Genomic DNA, 18,897 nt, shown 5'->3' on the forward strand with positions numbered 1-18,897 from the left:
CTAATGACAGTTGCAACAGAGGAATCAGTCAGGAGCTATTAACAGTTTAATTGATACGCTTTTATGAAGAAGTGGGGTTTTTTATGATTTTTTTTGAAGGAGTGGAGACTGGGTGGGCATCTAACGGTGGAGGGAAGTGGAGTTACATTACCTGAGCAGCATGCTGTCTCCTGCTCCCCACACTTCCTATAACCCACACTACCTGAGTAGCATGCTCACTCCAGCTCCCCACACTACATGAGCAGCATGCTCTCTCCAGCTCTCCACACTACCTGAGCAGCACACTCACTTCAGCACCACACACTACCTGAGTAGCACACTCACTTCAGCACCCCACACTACCTGAGTAGCACACTCACTTCAGCACCCCCACACTTCCTGTACACACTTCCTGTAGGCCACACTACTTCCACACTTCCTGTAGGCCACACTACCTCTCCACACTTCCTGTAGGCCACACTACCTCAGCAGCATGCTCACTCCAGCTCACCACGCCTCCTATAACACACACTACCTCAGCAGCATGCTCATTTCAGATCCCCACACTTCTTTAAACCCAGACTTCCTGAATAGCAGGTAGTGTGGGTTATAGGAGCTCCCCACCACTACAATAACTCCCACTACAGTATACAGTACACTAATGCATTGCCGTTTTGTCCTTTTGTAGTCCATCCCTGTCCTGTGCTACATGAGCTCCCAATACTCTTTTATGGAGATCCCCAAGTCCTATATCTACATTAGCTCTCCACATGCACAATCCACTGTTTGCACTCCTTATTCCATGTTACTTGCATAACTCGGGTTATCATTTCTCATAAAATTCGCTCTTCCCAAGTCTCACCTATACAGGACCAATTGGACTCTACACGTTGCATTCTGCGTTTTTAAGTTTCTCACGGTTGCCATTTGTCCTGTTACTTGTTGAAACTTTTCCTGGTAAACATACAGGTTTACAATGTTACACGCTCCAGCTCACTCTCCTTTCTCTTCATTTAGGAGGACACAATGGAGGTAGAAGAATTTTTGAAAGAGGCTGCTGTGATGAAAGAGGTTAAACACCCGAACCTGGTTCAGTTGCTGGGTAAGTGCAATCTAAGCACTTTATTGCTATAAAGCATTAGCAGCAAAGCATTCTGGTTGATTTGATACTATAACTGCAGTTGAAATTGAAGGTGTTATTATAAGACACATGGAGGTTTTATGGCTTTAAATTGGATTTGCATTTTATGAATCCACATCTTTATAAATGCTGGAGCTGTATCTCATTTTTTTTGGGGGTTGCATACAAAATAGGTTCATAAACAAGGCTGAGTTTTTGGAGTTTTTTTCCCAGCAGAGTATTGTGAAAAATACCTACATTATTATTATTATTATTTTCTAGCATAGCAAATATACAGAACAGAATCTAAGGGGAATTGCCAGGTTTCCAAGCCGTATCAAATATACGTAAATTATATACATTATACGAATTGAATTAGTAGCTTTGTTGAAAATAAGGGTTATAACCTAACCGCACACAATGGGAGGACAAGATGCATGGGTTGAGTCAGAGATAGAGACATTGCTATGCAAGTTGATCTGCCTCTCTAAAGAAGTGGGTCTCTAGTAAACCTTAAGAAGATTATAAACTTGGGAAACGTCTAATAGAACAGTGGAAGGCATTTCTGGATAATAGATCAGCCCTAGCGAAGTCCTTTAAAGTAAGCGTTACAGCCACCAAGTTGGATTGTACTTGCTACTTATGAGTAATATGCAGGTTGTGGTACAGTTTGGGAGCGGTTTGTGAGAGAGAGAGAGAGAGAGAGAGAGAGAGAGAGAGAGAGAGAGAGAGAGAGAGAGAGTTTTAAATTGAATCCCTAAAGAATTCAGAAACAGTGTAGCTTGGCAGCAGCAATCATTAAGTCCTGTAAGGGGCACGTGTACGATCAATGCATGAGGTAGACCTCAAGCTGTTATAGTAAGAGTAATTCCATTCAGATTCGAGCGAAACTCGCTAATAACAGTACTTTAGATTATTGTTCTTTATAATCATTTCATTACAAAAGCTTATCAGGGTCGAATATAAATTATGTTGGTCCTTTCACTGCAAGAGACCATCAGAATGAACTGTACAAGCGGGTCATAGTCTAAATAATAGCTAAACATAAAGAGGAACGGTCACTCCCCATGATTTGTAATATTATTTCTACTCTTCAATATATTTAAAGGGATATTATAGGCATTAAAACAACTTTAGCTTAAACAATGATTTAGTGTATAGATTATGCCTCTGCAGTCTTACTGCTCAATTCCCTGCCATTTAAGAGTTAAATTACTTTTGTTTCGGTTTATGTAGCCCTAGTCACACCTCCCCTGGCTGTGGCTGACATAGCCAACATGGAACAATTGATAACTTTTCAATCAGATCTTAAACTTACTTTAGAAGTTTTTTTATCTTATCCACTGAAATTGAACTTAAATCACACACTAGAGGCTTTAGCAGGCAATTAACAGTGCAGGAGAAAAGACATTCTAAATCGGAGCTCGACAAATTTAGCCCTTGCACCTTGGATTTGTGAGCCTAGTCCCTCCGAGGGAAGCGGGGGGCGGGCGGGTGCGCATTCTGTAGGTTGACGGTGTAGGAGCTATAGGCTCCCACCCACGCTGTTTACTGATGCCGGAGGCAGAATATGATGTCACTCCGGCCCAAGAATCACTGAGCGGCGCACATGGGAGAAGAGCAGGGAGATCAGATCCCTCCCACGCTCACGATACACGCAGCCACCCGCCTTCACTGTCTCCCAGCTAACCCCCCACTGCACCCCAAGGAAAACCGGTCCACTCCAGCTCTCTCAAATGTAGGGAGGCTGGGTGGAATAGAATTGAATAAAAAAAATAATGTGTTTGTGTGCGTCTGTCAGTGTGTGTGTGTGTTTAGGTGACCAGCCCCCCCCCCCCCTCCGATCATGTGGCAATGCTGTTTATACTCTCCTTTTTTTTTTTCCACGCCTTGCCACTGTCCCCACAGCTGGCCCCGCCTCAATGGCTGAGATAATCACTATTTACTATCTTTGCCAATCAATAGCTTTCCCATAACAAAAGCACTTAGATACTAATGCGCATGCGCTGCACAACCCTGCGCCAGTCAACATCTCCTCATAGAGATGCATTGAATCAATGCAGAGCGTTGAGGTGCTTAATGTAGGTGCTGCAGCACTGAGATAGGAAGCATTTAGGGGCTGTCTAACTGACTGTCACTAGAGGTATCACTAGGCAGCAATGTAAACACTGCCTTTTCTCTGAAAAGTCAATGTTTACATTGAAAAGTCTGCAACGATAGGCTATAGACAACAGAACCACTACATTAAGCTGTAGTGGTCCTGGTGACCATGGTGTCTCTTTAAGAATTGTATTTTTGTCGTTGAAAATAAAGCTTTGTAAGTTTAAAAAAAAATCCTGGCTCCTAACTTATTTTTAGCTGGCTCATAGATTCAAAGAAAAATTATCAAGCCCTGTTCTAAATTAAACAGAATGTGCAATAAAGGAAGTTTAAACATTACATCTCTCTTTACAGGAAGTGTTTAGAAAGGCTGTGCATGGCCTCATGGCCCCCCGGGCTCCCTCGGCGATGGGGACTCTCCTCCCTCGTCCGCCGACTGCGCATGCGCGGCAAGAGCCGCGCGCGCATTCAGTCAGTCCACAGGAAAGCATTCTCAATGCTTTCCTATGGATATGGCGTCTTCTCACTGGGAAAATCACAGTGAGAAGCTCCTCTAGCTGCCATGATGGTGGGGGGGAGGAAGGGGTTAAACACTTACCTTTCTCCAGCGCCAGGCTCCCTCGCCGATGGGAACTCTTCTGCCGAATGCGCATGCGCGGCAAGAGCCGCGCACGCATTCAGTCTGTCTACAGGAAAGCATTCTCAATGCTTTTCTATGGACTCTGGCGTCTTCTCACTGGGAAGATCACAGTGAGAAGTGCGGATGCTCCTCTAGCGGCTGTCAATGAGACAGCCACTAGAGGCTGGATTAACCCTAAAGTAAACATAGAAGTTTCTCTGAAACTGTTATGTTTACAGCAAGCGGGGTTAACCCTAGATGGACCTGGCACCCAGACCACTTAATTGAGCTGAAGTGGTCTGGGTGCCTATAGTGGTCCTTTAAGTCCTAAATGGCAGAGAATTGAGCAGTGAGATTGCAGGGGCGTGATCTATACACCAGAACTGCTATATTAATTGTTTTGGTGCCTATAGTATCTCTTTAACAAATATGTATTTGTGAGGTGTGATAATAACAGAACTTCACAACTCTTTATCCTGCAAATAGGCACTATGGGCTCTATCGTAGTGTTCTGTCCTTTGCACCAAGCAGTCAGCATCTAGAAAGCATACAGAAGATGAAAAATTAAACACAGTTTCTTTTTTCACCTTTTAATTTGCAATGTTAGTCATGGCTTTTCCTTGTTTGAACTGGATTATGATGTAGTTTGCTTAACGTCTAATATAAATTTTATGAGAAAATTGAACATCTCATGGTTAACACAAGTTCTCTAGATGATTTCATTTTTTTTTGGTTTAGTGGTGTAAATTCAAGAGAAGGAACAATTCGCCTTAAAAACTGGCTGCTCATGTAAATTCTGCAGAAATATTATTTCTTCACTGATCACCATAATCTTAACCCTTTAAGGGCACATGACATGTCATGATTCCCTTTTATTCCAGAAGTTTGGTCCTTAAGGGGTTAAAGGAACAAGGACTGCCTTGGTGCCCTCCCCACCCCCCTTCCTGCTGAAAGATCTCTGAACTAAGTGCTATCACAGTAGGGCTTAGCTCAGGAGAGCCAAGAGAATCTCCTAGCAGAAAGGGGCTGGGAGCAGCATCATGTGAACCCTAAATAAGAAGTCAAGCAATTGAAGCCATTGACCACTGCTTGAATCGGAACTACTACAGCTTGCTCTAGTGTTTATGGTGCTTGAAGTATTCTTTTAATGAATCAGTAGAGCGTTTAACATAATTAATAACATTTTAATGAAGTGAGCTTTATGATTCTGCTTAAAGGAACACTTAAACATTTATGTAACGTTGAGTAGTCCCTTTTTAATTTCAGCAGCTCACCCCTGTTTCATAAATAAAATAAAGACTATTGCTCAGAAAAAACACCTTTGTGCTGCTCCCCTTGCACATTAGGGTGTATGGTACAAGGGTGGTTATCACTGCTTCACAGCGTTCTGATTTGAACTATAATTCATAGCAGAGTCGAGAAAACTTCCCTCTGTCTAATTGACATCTGTCTGACATTATGTTGAATTTTAGCTGTGCTCTTACTGCTTGGCGTCTTGCAGGAGTAAATCACGATGCAAGCAAGTCCCGTAACATTTACTTACATTTTTAAGTTTGTCATCCTGCTTTTGAAAATGAAGCTATTTTATATTAAGTTATTACTAAGCCATATATTTCCATCCAGTCCCTGTGAATATGTATGTTTAAAGCAGCAGGAACATACTTCAAATGAAACCCTATAAACTATTATGGTTATTCACTAAAGTGAGAATTCAAAGTACATTTCAGTCTAAAACAGCCGAATTGGATAAATTCTTTAAGTCAAGTATGCTTTCTCACTTGAGTATCACTGTACAGAGATTGGTACTGTTATGTTCTTGTTGCATATTATGATTATTAAGACTGATTTGTAGGATGACTGCAGTGTACTGAATGGCTCAATATAGGCTGGAACTGAACCTTTGTCTTTCCTTAGGGGTCTGTACAAGAGAGCCTCCTTTTTACATAATCACAGAATTCATGTCGTGTGGGAACCTGCTCGATTACCTGAGAGACTGCAACAGACAGGAGGTCACCGCTGTGGTGCTGCTTCACATGGCGACGCAAATCTCATCAGCCATGGAGTACCTTGAGAAGAAGAACTTTATCCACAGGTGGGGCAACCTAACTGATCACACCTAAACATCTTTCCTGCAGGGAGGGAATAGATAAATATGTGGCCAAAGACACACTACGTCCAGTGTTATTCAAATTTCCATCTCAGAATAAAAGCTGTACGTCTTTAAATTGGTGCACAGTCTCTTTGATGAGACATCCTGCGATTGTGCTTCCTTTTAGCATGCAGTGTCAGTATGTGGGCATTTTATATAGAATATGTTTTATAAGGAAAAATTAGTTGAAATTCAGCTGATTTTCAAATATGTCCTGGAACGCACTCAGGCATAGAATTGTAACAATTTAGAAAAATGACTGGTATGATCTATTGTTCAAATATGTATGCTTAGATTTAGATTATTCCTAGCCATGGGGGCATGGCAGACTGAAACTTTTTATTAAACGAGATTGAAAGCACGCTCAAAAGTTTAGGTGCCATATTAACAGGACACAATAGTACAGCTTATTGTATTTGTTCTGGTGAGTATAATAATTCCCTTCAGGCTTTTTGCAGTAAACCGTGTCTTTTCAGAGCATTGTGATTGGCTGAGATCATCACTTCCGATTATGTCAGCCAATCAGGCAGATCAGAAGCAGAGCCAGCAGCAGCAGACTGGAATAAAGGTTTTATTTAGGGGGCCAGGGGAGGCTAGATAGTGATTTTAACACTATAAATACATGTTTGTGTTCCTGGCCCTGTAGTGTGCATTTAAGACAATTGCAACGAATTCCCTTTGGTTTTGATCAGAAAGGCATAGTATTCACTTTAATGTTTTCTTCTTTTCTTTTGTTTATGTTTAACCTTTTCAAGATTTACTTTGCTGGCTTTCTCTGCAATTCATATTTAAAGATCAGGCATTTCAAAATAAGAGTTTGCTCTCTCTTTAGCTCTTTCAATAAATATAAAAGATTATGGCAGGTCAGCTTTACAGTGATTCTTGCACAGATAGATACGTGATAATGACATGTTGTGCACTATAGAATTCCACAGTGCCCCCTCCCGCGGCACTGAAGGGGTTAAAACCCCTTCAGTCATTTACCTGAATCCTGTCCCTCGGTGCTGACTCAGGCCCCGCCCACGTCTGCCGGCGGGGGAGACCTAATGCGCATGCACGGCAATGACCTCGCTCATATTAGGATTCCCCCATAGAAAAGCATTATTCAATGCTTCCGATGGGGAATAATCTGACACTGGAAGTCCTCATACAGAGCGTGAGGACGCTGGCGTCAGATAGCTGACCAAAGATCAGTTTTAATTCAGGAAGTCCCTCTAGTGGCTGTCTGATTGACAGCCACTAGAGGTGGAGTTAAACCTCAGAAGTAATTATTGCAGTTTCTCAGAATGAGCTGAAGCGGTCTGGGTGCATACAGTGTCCCTTTAAACACAAGTGCAAAACCACTATTAAAGTATTTGGGGCAACATGAAACAATAAAGAAATGAGAAACTGTCACTTTATCATCTTTTAAAGAAGGAAACAACTTTTTACTTTAAACTTTTATACAGTAACATTTTCAAGTGTTCTAAGTAAACATTACCTTAAGGCCGCAAATTGCATACGTCAGTCTGCTTGTAGCTCTTGTCAAATTTAGATCTCGGAGTATTTTTGTTAGCATAATGCCATCATATATTTCTCAACATCAACCCACACAAAATGCATTAAGGCTACTTTTACAGCCATATCCCAAAAATATATATGTACACATACATTCACCTTTCTTGGTTTTTAGGAAACATAATTACTTTCATAGGTGGCCCATCACAAAATTACTGCTTCTCAATGCGGACATTCTAAACCTAAGTGCTGAAACCTTTCATTTTGGGCTATTCCGTATTGTTGATTTAGTTCCTACTGAACAATTGTTGGAGCTGGCATGCTTAAGAGCTGACACACAGCAGGGCCTGTACTTAACGGAGAGGCAATAGTTTAAAGAAAAGAGCAAGCTGTCCTCAGATTTACATTAAAAAAAAAAAAACTAGCAAGCGCAGTTATGCTTACATGCGACATGATGGCATTTTCTGCGTCAAGACTTCAAGAAATGGCATCCCGATTAATACATTTCAGAACCGCTTTGGCATTCTCCCTCCACTGTTCTTAGCTCTTTCTCACTCTCAAAATTTGCGAAAGTTGAACTCTACATGTAGAAAAAAGTTTTTAACCAACTTTGTTGAATGTTTAAGAATCTGTATTGACAGTCAGTCACTTTGGTTCCTGTTGACGGTGCAGGATCGCTTTGTTTTGTTCCCAATACTGATGCGTATCTGCTTGTCGCTGCTTGTTCTTTGACTGCTTCTTAGGGCTGATTGTCTGGCCTGCTGTTTTTTCTTGTACAACTTTGATAAAATCAATACAAATAAAGATTGTCAAAGAAATATAAAATTCTGAATTGAATTGTAAAGTAAGATCGTTCTCTCCAGTTGTTTTTAAGTACCAGAAATGTGAGCAGAGCATTTCACGTCTCAATACTTGTGGTCATTAAGCATACCCTGAAAATGCACGGTGGACAATTGGAAGCATGCACATCCATCGTAGGGTGGGGTTGGTGGGTGACTAGAACTGACCATAGTAGCAGCCTTTAGCTGTTTAAACTGCAAATGGAAGTCCACTCCTCTCTACCTGCCCTTAGTTGTCATTTCATCCAGTCTACAAACCATCTACGCAGTGAACACAGCGGGTACACCCATATTCAGAGTTTATCCATGGCTTGGCATTGTCTCTGTGTAGGTCGTCTTAGAGTAGATATATTAAAATTTTCTTAAATATTTCCACACACAAGCTGAAGCATCTTTAACCCCTTAAGGACACATGACATGTGTGACATGTCATGATTCCCTTTTATTCCAGAAGTTTGGTCCTTAAGGGGTTAAAGGAACACTATATCGTTAGGAATACAAACTTTTATTCCTAACGCCCAACCGTGAGGATTTAAAAGTTTACTGAGCTTACTCACCGTACACCCAGCTGTGTGCTGTTTCTGTGCCAAAGCGCCACCTCGTTAGCTGTGATTACAGGCTTGATGATCTCTGCTAGTCCAGTGCCTTCTCGTGGGAAAGCATTGAGAGGCTAGTAGGCATGAGTGGCAAAACGTGCTGCGCCAATCAAATGGTCTCTTTGGAGACCATCTTATTAAAATAGTCTGACACTGCTATTTCGGCTGAAGCACCTCTCTCCAGCTTTGGTATTCAAACAGGAATGCTTCAGTTGCTGGGTTAAAATGATAGGGGTATGGCACCCAGACCACGTCATAGATTTTATGTGCCTATAATGTTTCTTTAAACTTTGCATTATTTTATCAGAGTGCAGTGCTAAATACTGAATTTTATGGATAAACACTAGTCTTATTACCCAGTGCCCTGTACAGACCAAGCTAATTCCTGCCAAAGTACATTATTTCATACAGTGTCTGCTATTAACTCTGCATCGCCCCCACCCCACCAACGTGTTTGTATTATCTGCATTGTCTGAAAATGGTATCTCCTCCTTAAACATTGTACCACGAAATACTCAAGTTTCCTGACCTTTCACAGGCCGGCAATTAGCTCTTCCCTTACACATTCCCTGCTGGAGAATTACTGCTCCTAGCAATGTAATGAGAGACCTCGGGCCCTCGGAGACCATTCTAATGTTGGCAGGAGCCCCAAAAGGCTCACTTTCCATCTCATTTGTGTATGTGTTTAGCTCATTTAAAGGAAAGACTCTTATTTCTACTGCCATAGTAACAAAGAATTAGTAATATCCGTGTAAGGTTAAACATACTAATGTATGCATTTCGATATCAGCAGAACCATTATCTAGAATATGCTGAATGATCAGGTTGTCACATATTCTCTCTCTATTAGAAGAATTGTTTGTTTACTATACATCTCACTTTACCTGCAGTCTTAACAATTGTAGGTTATAGAGCCTTCACAGCCAGGTTCTACATGCTGCTGCATTTTTGGTTGAGTGACGGATGGTCACGTCTCGAGCATTGAGGATATTATCATTCAAATTTCTGTTCTGGGCTTTCATTTATCCATGGGGCCTATTGTGAGAGCCATGGGGAGGTATCTATTCGAATATGAGAGATGCATGAATTAATGTCAGTTTTTTTTTTACTGGACTATTTGATCATTGCTGGAGATGTAATAACGATTGAAGTTAAAAATAAAATTCTGCGATCGTGTCCTGTGATAATGTGTGTGGGTTTTTTGTAGTGTTTTGTTTTGTTTTTTTACTTTTGTGTAGAAGCTATAGAGGAAGTCAATTTTCACTTCCCATCTATAATCCAGCACTCGCGTAGGTTTCTCACTTCATTTACCCAATGATAATCTTAGAAGTCCAGTTACAAAGCAACACGAAGACATTACCCTACCAATTGCAGTATACCTGCTTTATTTCGGGACTAATTGTTTTAAAATGTATTTATTGATTGATTTCTAAAGCAAACAAGGACACAAAATGCAGATTGTAATGAATTTGTTTTTTTTTCACAGGGATCTTGCAGCCAGAAACTGCCTCGTAGGGGAAAACCACTTGGTCAAGGTGGCCGATTTTGGCCTAAGCCGGCTAATGACTGGAGATACGTACACCGCCCATGCAGGTGCCAAATTCCCCATCAAGTGGACTGCTCCAGAAAGCCTGGCCTACAACAAGTTCTCAATCAAGTCTGATGTCTGGGGTAAGCAGTGCTGCTTCCGTGTTGCACTGTTGTCTACTTTCGTGTTGTCCCTTTCCCCCTAGTTTTTGGCAAACCATTTTTTATTGTAAATTTTTATTTTTGCAGTGCCGAGAAGTTTATAATCACCTGTCTTGTCCCAACCACGAAACAGGCGCATGCGATAATACAATTATACATATAGCTTAAAACAGTATACGGTACTCATAGATTAGTTGTGTACAATTGCGATGGAACAGCACAATTTTTTAGATGAGACAATAATAAAGCATGCTAGTGAATGTTACAGAGCTGTAGGCTTATCTTCCCTTTGAACTGTCACTTAAAAAACACAGGTGCGTATGAGATACTTAACACTCCTCATTATAGAATAGCTATGTACAGTGGTAGGGAATAGAAAACACAGAGCTGTAGCTAAATGTGAAGTTAAGCATGTTGAGCTATCGTATGAAATAGGCTCTATACCACTGGGACCTAAAATGTTGCACAGTGCTACACTATAGATGAGTTAGCTAATAGGGCAAATTATATAAACAGAGGCATTGAGTTCATCTATGAGGACACGGTCATTAATAGCATCCGCTTTCAGCAAATGGTGTCATGTGTCAGACTGCGGGTCCGCGGTTGTGTCAGCCGATTCCCTGGTGCAGTAGGCCCAGAGAGCATGCCAGTGAGGGCCTGGGGTCAACCAGAGAGCAACAGGTGAGTAGGGCATTCCTCCAGCCCCAGGCTTGTGTGAAAGCCGCCATCCTCTGTTCACGGACTCTGTACCTCTTAGTGGCCTAGTCCTTGCCCCCCATGGGGCAGGTGAAAGATCGAGGTGGTGTCCGCCGCCACCAGCGTGGGATCTTCCGCCTGTATGGTCGATGTCGAGAGGTCAGGCCTCTAGTGGCTTTCGACCTAGGTAGGTGGTCATGAGCGTGGTGAGGCGCTTGGGTAGGTGCGCTGCCCGAAGGTATCCCTCCTGTCGCCATCTGTGGGCTCCTCTCCCTCTCCGTCTGCTGTTTGTACCTGATGGCTCTAGAGCGTGCTAGCAGATTGTCCCAGAAGGCTGGAATATAGCATCCAGCCTGCAGTCGATGGAGTCGTGGTGAGGCCCATATGGAAGGGCCTCCACCATCTTGAGTGGTTGGTGCCGCTGTAGGCTTCTTCTTTAAGCGGTATGTAGGTGCAGCTGGAGAGGCTTTTAGTCAATCCACCAAGGGGGGACCAGGATAACGCCCGCCGAGGGTAGGAGTCCAGGTGAGTTGCGTGGTAAGTTTAGTTTCGGTAAGAGCGGCCCACCTCTCCCCTATTCCAACTCTCGCGATGGACTCGAGTGGGGTGTTAATAGGTTCAGTGGTGCACCCCGGTAAGTAGTTTGGCTAATTAGCCGCGACTACTCGGAGGTCAGGCTTCGCCCCTTGGCAAACCACTTTTGATGCTCAGGACTCTCTGAGCACATACAGACAGATCCCTTTTGTATCTACTTAGAAAATGCTTAGAAAAAGATTCACCTCCACGTTAACAGTTTAAAGCATTGGGCAGCAATGATATATGCAGCCAATTCTGGATGTAATGACCTTATTGTTGAGCATTTCATTATTCAGGTTAGGACAGATAATAGGGGTGTCAGTTCAACATTACCCATGCTGTGAGAGCAATGTTTTTGTTTTGGATTTTCAATCCACCTGAAAAATGTTTTTCAAAAACTAGCGAGCAAAACCCAAAGTCTCTTATATCCGTCACCATTACAATGAACTGGTTACAATGGTTATGTGTTTAGAGTATCTCTTTAATACATTTAATACAGGTCTCTTTCCTCTATGCAAAACAGCGGCCACAGTTATCTCTCCTACTGCATGTAATACTTTTTTATTTTTTTTTCTTCAGCATTTGGCGTCTTGCTGTGGGAAATTGCTACGTACGGCATGTCTCCATACCCTGGTATTGATCTGTCTCAGGTGTACGAACTGCTGGAGAAGGATTATCGAATGGAGCGACCAGAAGGCTGCCCAGAAAAAGTCTACGAACTCATGAGAGAATGTACGTCTCTATATACACACACGGGTGCCAATTTCCGCTCCCACGACTTATAAATGAGCTCCGAGGGGCAACTCTATAACACATGCTGGGCGGTAATCCTCTTATAGTTGTTCCGTCCTAACCAACGTGTGTTAATGACTTCTGGGGAACTATCTCTGGATCTGTCGTTTCTGATGTTTTATTTATTTTCTCAGGCTGGCAGTGGAATCCTCTAGATAGGCCTTCCTTTGCCGAAATCCATCAAGCTTTCGAGACCATGTTCCAGGAGTCAAGTATATCTGATGGTAAGAGTCAAAGAATGGGCAAAGTTTTCCTTAAAAGTGCCTTTCTCTGTTTTTCCTGCTGCCTGTTAATTATCTATATCTATCTATATATATATATATATATATATATATATATATATATCACAAGATCCAGCGCACTCACCTATCCACTAAACAGCAACTTCAATGTTAAAAGATTTTTTTTTTTTTTTTTTTAAACACCTAATCTAGGCAAAAATAATGGGGGTTTAGTTACATTATATGATCATGCATTGCATAAGCCTGCCACAACATCAATGTATTCCATCTTTGGCAGGTCCTACACTAACAACCTAATGTCTGCTCTTATGAGATTAACCCACTTACTTGGGGAAAAAATTCCATCTGGGGCTCTCTGCAGTACAAGGCTAAATAGGGCCCCGGGATGAGGCACAGGTGACAGGGAGGGGTGCAAAACCAGACTAGACTCCCAAATATATATTTCTGCAGTGGGTACCTCAAGGGACACTTCCCTGCACGCACCCGCTCCTGTAAATATCACTGTTAAGTAGATGTACTCACCATGAAGACACTCTGCATGGACCCTCTCCACCCCGTTAAAGATCACTGTTAAGTAGATATACTCACATTGAAGACCTGCATGCATTTTTATTACACAGGCTCACTGAGACTTAGTGATGAAGGCAGACCTGCTATAGCTTGGCATGTCTGTCACTTCTGTTAGCTCCACAGATAACGTCCCTGGCTGTCAGACGGAATTTTTTATTTTTTTTGGCAATTATTTAGAATTGTAACGATTTTAAATAGCACAGTAAAAATCGGCACTTTTGTCCTCACACGTAAAGCACTTCAGCAAGGATTTCTTTAAAAAAAAAAAAAAAATAGGTTTCCAGGTCTTCATAATGTGAAGGTTCATTGCCTTTCTATACAACCATTAACTTTGTCACTCACAAAGCCTGACTAGTAAGCCAATAGCAACTATCTCTGCACATTTTTAATCATAGTGCAAAACTCGGACTTGTCGGCAACGATTTTACAGACACGACTTTCCTAAATATAAAAGGGCCCGTGTCACAGGCTTTATATTTAGCTTTTACAGCTCATTTAACGTTTTGAAAATCATTGTAATGAAGGAGGTAGTGGATTTTACAATTTAATTCAGATAAATAATGTATTTAGGACTTAAAATGCCAGGATTGGAAGGGGTAGGATTAATAGCTTTCTATTGAAGACTACAGCAGAAGGAAGGCAGCCATTATTTAGAAAGATTTATAAGGAGGTGAGCAATAAAACAAAGCTTTGCAAAAGATACTTGGCCTTACAGGTAAAGATTTCACAAGGAGAAAGACACGAATATTGATTGCACTAAATAGTTGAGTGATGATTCCCCAGTTACTGCATCCTGGCCTGCCGACTGTGTGTTGTTGTTTTTTTGGGGGTGGGGGGGGGGGGGGGGTTAAAATCAAACCTAAAGTGAAGTCAATTAAATAAAAGACCTAATAACGCAGTGTGTAGTCTCCCCAACAGAATGATAGCTGCTTCAACGGCAGAGCTCGCACAAGCAGTGTATTTCCCCAGCGTACCCACTCTTCATTTAGTGGGAAGATGATGTGTTGTTAATATTATGATGCATTACCTTACGGAGACGAGGTAAAAATTTGTTTTCTTACTTGAGTGTAATGCCGTAATGGTAAGTTCCTTACCATTCTACAGACAAAGCAATATTGAAAGGTTTAATTTGCTAGCCTTGAGACGTCATCGCCTACATGCAAACAATTAATCTCCAGTATAGTGGTTGACAGAGGATATTACAGTTAATCAGAGTATCGTAGTTGGTGATATTTCATTCTGTCATCTGTCCTGAGCACATGTCCATCTTCTCACTCTTCCCCTTCTAAAACTCTCCCGACATGCCTGTACCCATTTAAATTTACCCTGTTGTTTACACGTTTTGTGGCTGGTGGCAAATTTACCTTCATGTTAATACAGGTTTAAACGACACATTGAGCTGCCAAAATCACCAGCATTTTTATAGATTAATAAAAACGCAATTGAATTCTCCCCCCTCCCGTAATAAGGCATCTAAGGATGGATAGCTTGCCTCTTAATAATATGTATAACGTCTTACAATTCCTAGCCAATGCCGATGGAATGTTGTTGCATCACTTGAGGGAGTAGAGGGTGAAGAAAATGTATAGTGATTTACATTCTCAAACATTTTCTAGCATATTGGCAAACAGAATTTTGATATTTTTTTTGTATTTGTAACACGGAGTCATGTTGGGCACAATAGGTGCACTTTAACGTTTGGAATAAATGAAAGGCTGACTTTAAAATGCTTTATTACATTATATTTTCATCTATTGTATCGCTTATCTTTGAGGACTTTAGGGACCCTTCGCATGTATTTTGCCTGCTGTCTTATTTCTAGTGCATAAAATAAATGAATGTGTTGTTTTTTTTTTTGTCTATTGCAGAGGTAGAGAAAGAGCTTGGGAAGAAAGGTCTTCGGGTGATTGTGAGCAACCCTCTGCAAGCTCCAGAACTACCAACTAAGACTAGAACATCCCGGAGAACTGCCGAGAGCAAAGATGAAACTGCAGACGCCTTGTTCTGCAGAGGTGCTGTTGAACCTGGGGGTAAGGGAAAGAACATGGTGATTCTTTAATTTTAACTAATGATGGGCCAGGCTACTGTACAACTCCAAATCTAAATGTGTCTAACTTGGTTTTATAACAAGCAGTTAAGGGTCTGCTTAATTTCTGTCTTAGAATTTTTCAACCTTTCTTCAAAAAGACTGGTATGTTTTAAAGCCTCTGACACACCATTACTTTGTTAGACTTATCAACATGCATTATTTAATGATGCGGTGCAGAAGGCAATATGCAGTCTTTAATACCCATGAATATTCATTGTTTATTGTCTTTGCAGATGTTTTGGAGCTAGAGCCTGCTGTGTCTCCCCTTCTGCCTCGCAAGGAGAGAGGAGCAGGAGAAAGCATATTTCCAGAGGAGGAACGTCTACTGCCAAATAGCAAGAAGCCCAACCTGTTCAGCACCCTGATCAAGAGGAAAAAGAAGACTGCTCCAGCACCACCAAAGCGTAGCAGCTCCTTCCGTGATGAACGAAGGGCCATGGAAGGAGAGGGCAGAGAGGCAAGCAATGGAGGAGATCTACTTGAATCATTAAAATACCCAAGCAATGGGGCAGCAATCACCAATGGATCTATTCAAGGGAGTACTGGTTTTCTGTCTCCAAACTGGAAGAAATCCAGCACAGTGACAGGCAAGCATGTTCCTCCCAGTGAAGATGATGGAGCGAGCAACTCAAGCAGGCATTTTTTGAGGTCATTTTCTGCTTCTTGCATGCCCCATGGATCAAAGGAAATGGAGTGGAAGTCAGTGACCCTTCCCAGGGACCTACCTTCATCTCGCTGTGCATTGGACACATCTAGCTCTGTTGCTGGGCAAAAGGCAGAGAAACCAGCACTGCCTCGCAAACGAGGCAATGAAACCAAACTTGACCTTTGTTCCTCCCGAGGAGCTGTTACACCTCCACCTCGGCTACCCAAAAAAACAGAGGAGTCAATTGATGAAGTATTTAAAGACACTGAACCCAGCTCTGGGTCCAGCCCCTCTAGTGTTACACCCAAACTACCACGTAGGAAGCCAGGTGGCCCTGCGACATCTGCTCTTCTACAAAAAGAAGATGCAGGGATCGTAAAACTTGGTTCTGTTACAACAGACATTGGGCCAACTACCAAGCAGACCTCATGCCCCGGGAAGGCAGAAGCAGAACTTCGTCTCAGGAGACTTAAGCCATCATCTGAAACAACCACAAAAGACAAAATGAAAGTACTGAAGTCTAAACCTACTCCACCTCTACCACTTACCTCCACTGGCTCAACGTCTTCTACCACCTCATCCACTTTAGGAAAATCTGCAAAGCTTACATCCCAAAGTCTCAACCAAGACACCAGCCCAGGCGAGCAAAAACACAAATCCACAAATCAGAATGATGATCAACAAAGAACAAGTCCGGCAGATAATGTAAAGAAATCGAGTCTTCTAACCAGCTCAAAGTCACAACCAACAGGAAAGGTTCCAGGAGCTCTGACAGTTGTAGGAGGCGGTGGGGAAACACAGCAACCTTCTGCTTCCACCACTGCATTTGTTCCCCTAATCTCCACAAGAGTTTCATTACGCAAAACCCGCCAGCCTCCTGAGAAGCTTCACAGCGGCGCAGTCACAAAGGAGACTGTGCTAGAGAGTACCGAATGTCTGCGGGCCACCATCAGCCGTAATTCTGAACAAATGGCTAGCCACAGTACTGTGCTTGAAGCCGCAAAGAATTTACATGCTTTCTGCACCAGCTATGTAGACTCCATTCAACAAATGAGGAACAAATTTGCTTTCCGGGAAGCTATCAGCAAGCTGGAGAACAGTCTCAGGGACCTACAAATCTGCCCTGCAGCAGCCTCCAGTGTTGGTGGGCCCGCCACTTCTCAGGATTTTAGCAAGCTGCTGTCCTCTGTCAAGGAGATAAGTGATGTGGTGCAGAGGTAGCATCAATGGTCCATAATTTTGAGTTTATGCAGGGCTAAGAGTGGAGGACATCAGGGCGTAGGTCAAAGGGTTTCAACCCCCCTTCTGACTGGCTGAGTTTGGGGTAGACAAGGCCATAATAGGTGCTTTTAAAACCAATGCCCAAGATAATTGCAGGGCATACCGAGTCTCGATTGGTGGTTCCCTAGCAGATATTGTGCCATGGTACATGGAATCAAACTCACTAGGCAATGTAAGTGGCCAAACACGCACATTTTTATTTAAGATCACACTTCCATTTTACCTATTTTCAAAGAGACTGCTGTTTTTTCTCCGACACAGACTTTCATGGTCTACAGGTTTGTAAATTCTTAATTTCTAAGTGCTACACATGCGTTTGGAGGTTTCCTCTGGTGAACATAAGCCAGCACTGCAGGTTGTTTATTCAAACCGTATTGTAAGTGCAAAAATAATGCCTTTGTCCAACACTGCTTCTTCCCAGTTTCCAGTGCCTCACACAAGTCGCCTAAAAATCTTGAAAACACTAGGCCAGGAGGAAAAACATACAGAACTGATACGGTAACCAATCTTCCTCTCCCCTGCACACTTTAAAGAATTGTTCTAAACCCGTTGATAAAAAAAAAAAGTCTACATTTCTCCCTACATGCAGACGTCTTGACATTTTCCTGAGAAATGCACATGCAAAACTGAAATGGTCTTATTTAATCATCCAAAAACATTCCAGTAGAAATCCTGCTAAAAATGAACCAATACCTACGTAAATCAATAACTTACTGTAACATTCCATCACTATCACCCTCTGAATTTTCTCTCGGTCGGAATTGTATTTTGACCCATCCACTTAAATTGACACTTTCATCAAATAAGAAAAAAGAGGAATTGGGGGGCACACCCGGATCATGCATTTGTAAGTACTGGTGCTGCCTTAGAGACCAAAATACAGATTAGGGAACAGCACATACAATAAAATATGCAGTTCTAAGTTTTACAAGGCTACTTAAAGTCACCTATCTCAGCAAGCAAATATGGAGATTCAGTTACACCATATGGACATATTGTGTTAAGCCCAACACGGTGTCACAGTACCTCAGTATGGGTGCTCCTACACTAATTTTAACATGGGAGATTAACATGCTAACTGCAATACTTTCTAATTAAACTGCTTTCAAAGAATCTCCTCAATTTGTGCTTTCCTGTTGTTGCAGTTAGCATGTTAATCTCCCATGTTAAAATGAGTGTAGGACCCAATGATATTGGGCTACTGTGACGTAATTGTGGGCTTAACACAATATGGCCATACAATGTGACTAAATCGTAATATTTGTTTGCCAAGATAGGCATTTTTAAGTAGCCTTCTAAAACTTAAAATTGTATTTCTTTTTGTGTATGCGCACTGTTCCCTAATCTGCACTTTCATCAGATACGTTCCTTTTTAGAAATGTAACTCTCTCACGGAGTTTAAAAGCACAGTACCTTC

The 18,897-nt window shown here is 42.0% G+C and overlaps 1 protein-coding gene across 4 annotated transcripts in view; it reads left to right on the forward strand.

Moving 5' to 3' along the window:
* ABL1 (ABL proto-oncogene 1, non-receptor tyrosine kinase) overlaps positions 1-18,498 on the forward strand; it is a 214,848-nt gene extending 196,350 nt beyond the window's left edge. For all 4 annotated transcript variants that reach the window (XM_063432439.1, XM_063432440.1, XM_063432437.1 and 1 more), the window contains exons 5-11: positions 997-1,081; positions 5,733-5,910; positions 10,386-10,570; positions 12,440-12,592; positions 12,787-12,876; positions 15,333-15,494; positions 15,787-18,498. In XM_063432439.1, the coding sequence (XP_063288509.1) occupies positions 997-1,081; positions 5,733-5,910; positions 10,386-10,570; positions 12,440-12,592; positions 12,787-12,876; positions 15,333-15,494; positions 15,787-17,420 (2,487 nt within the window). In that variant the 3' untranslated portion in view covers positions 17,421-18,498. The remainder of the gene's footprint in view (positions 1-996; positions 1,082-5,732; positions 5,911-10,385; positions 10,571-12,439; positions 12,593-12,786; positions 12,877-15,332; positions 15,495-15,786) is intronic.
* Positions 18,499-18,897: the final 399 nt, after the last annotated feature.

Source organism: Pelobates fuscus, chromosome 9 (assembly GCF_036172605.1).
Source record: "Pelobates fuscus isolate aPelFus1 chromosome 9, aPelFus1.pri, whole genome shotgun sequence".
In the NCBI taxonomy this organism is placed as follows: domain Eukaryota; kingdom Metazoa; phylum Chordata; class Amphibia; order Anura; family Pelobatidae; genus Pelobates; species Pelobates fuscus.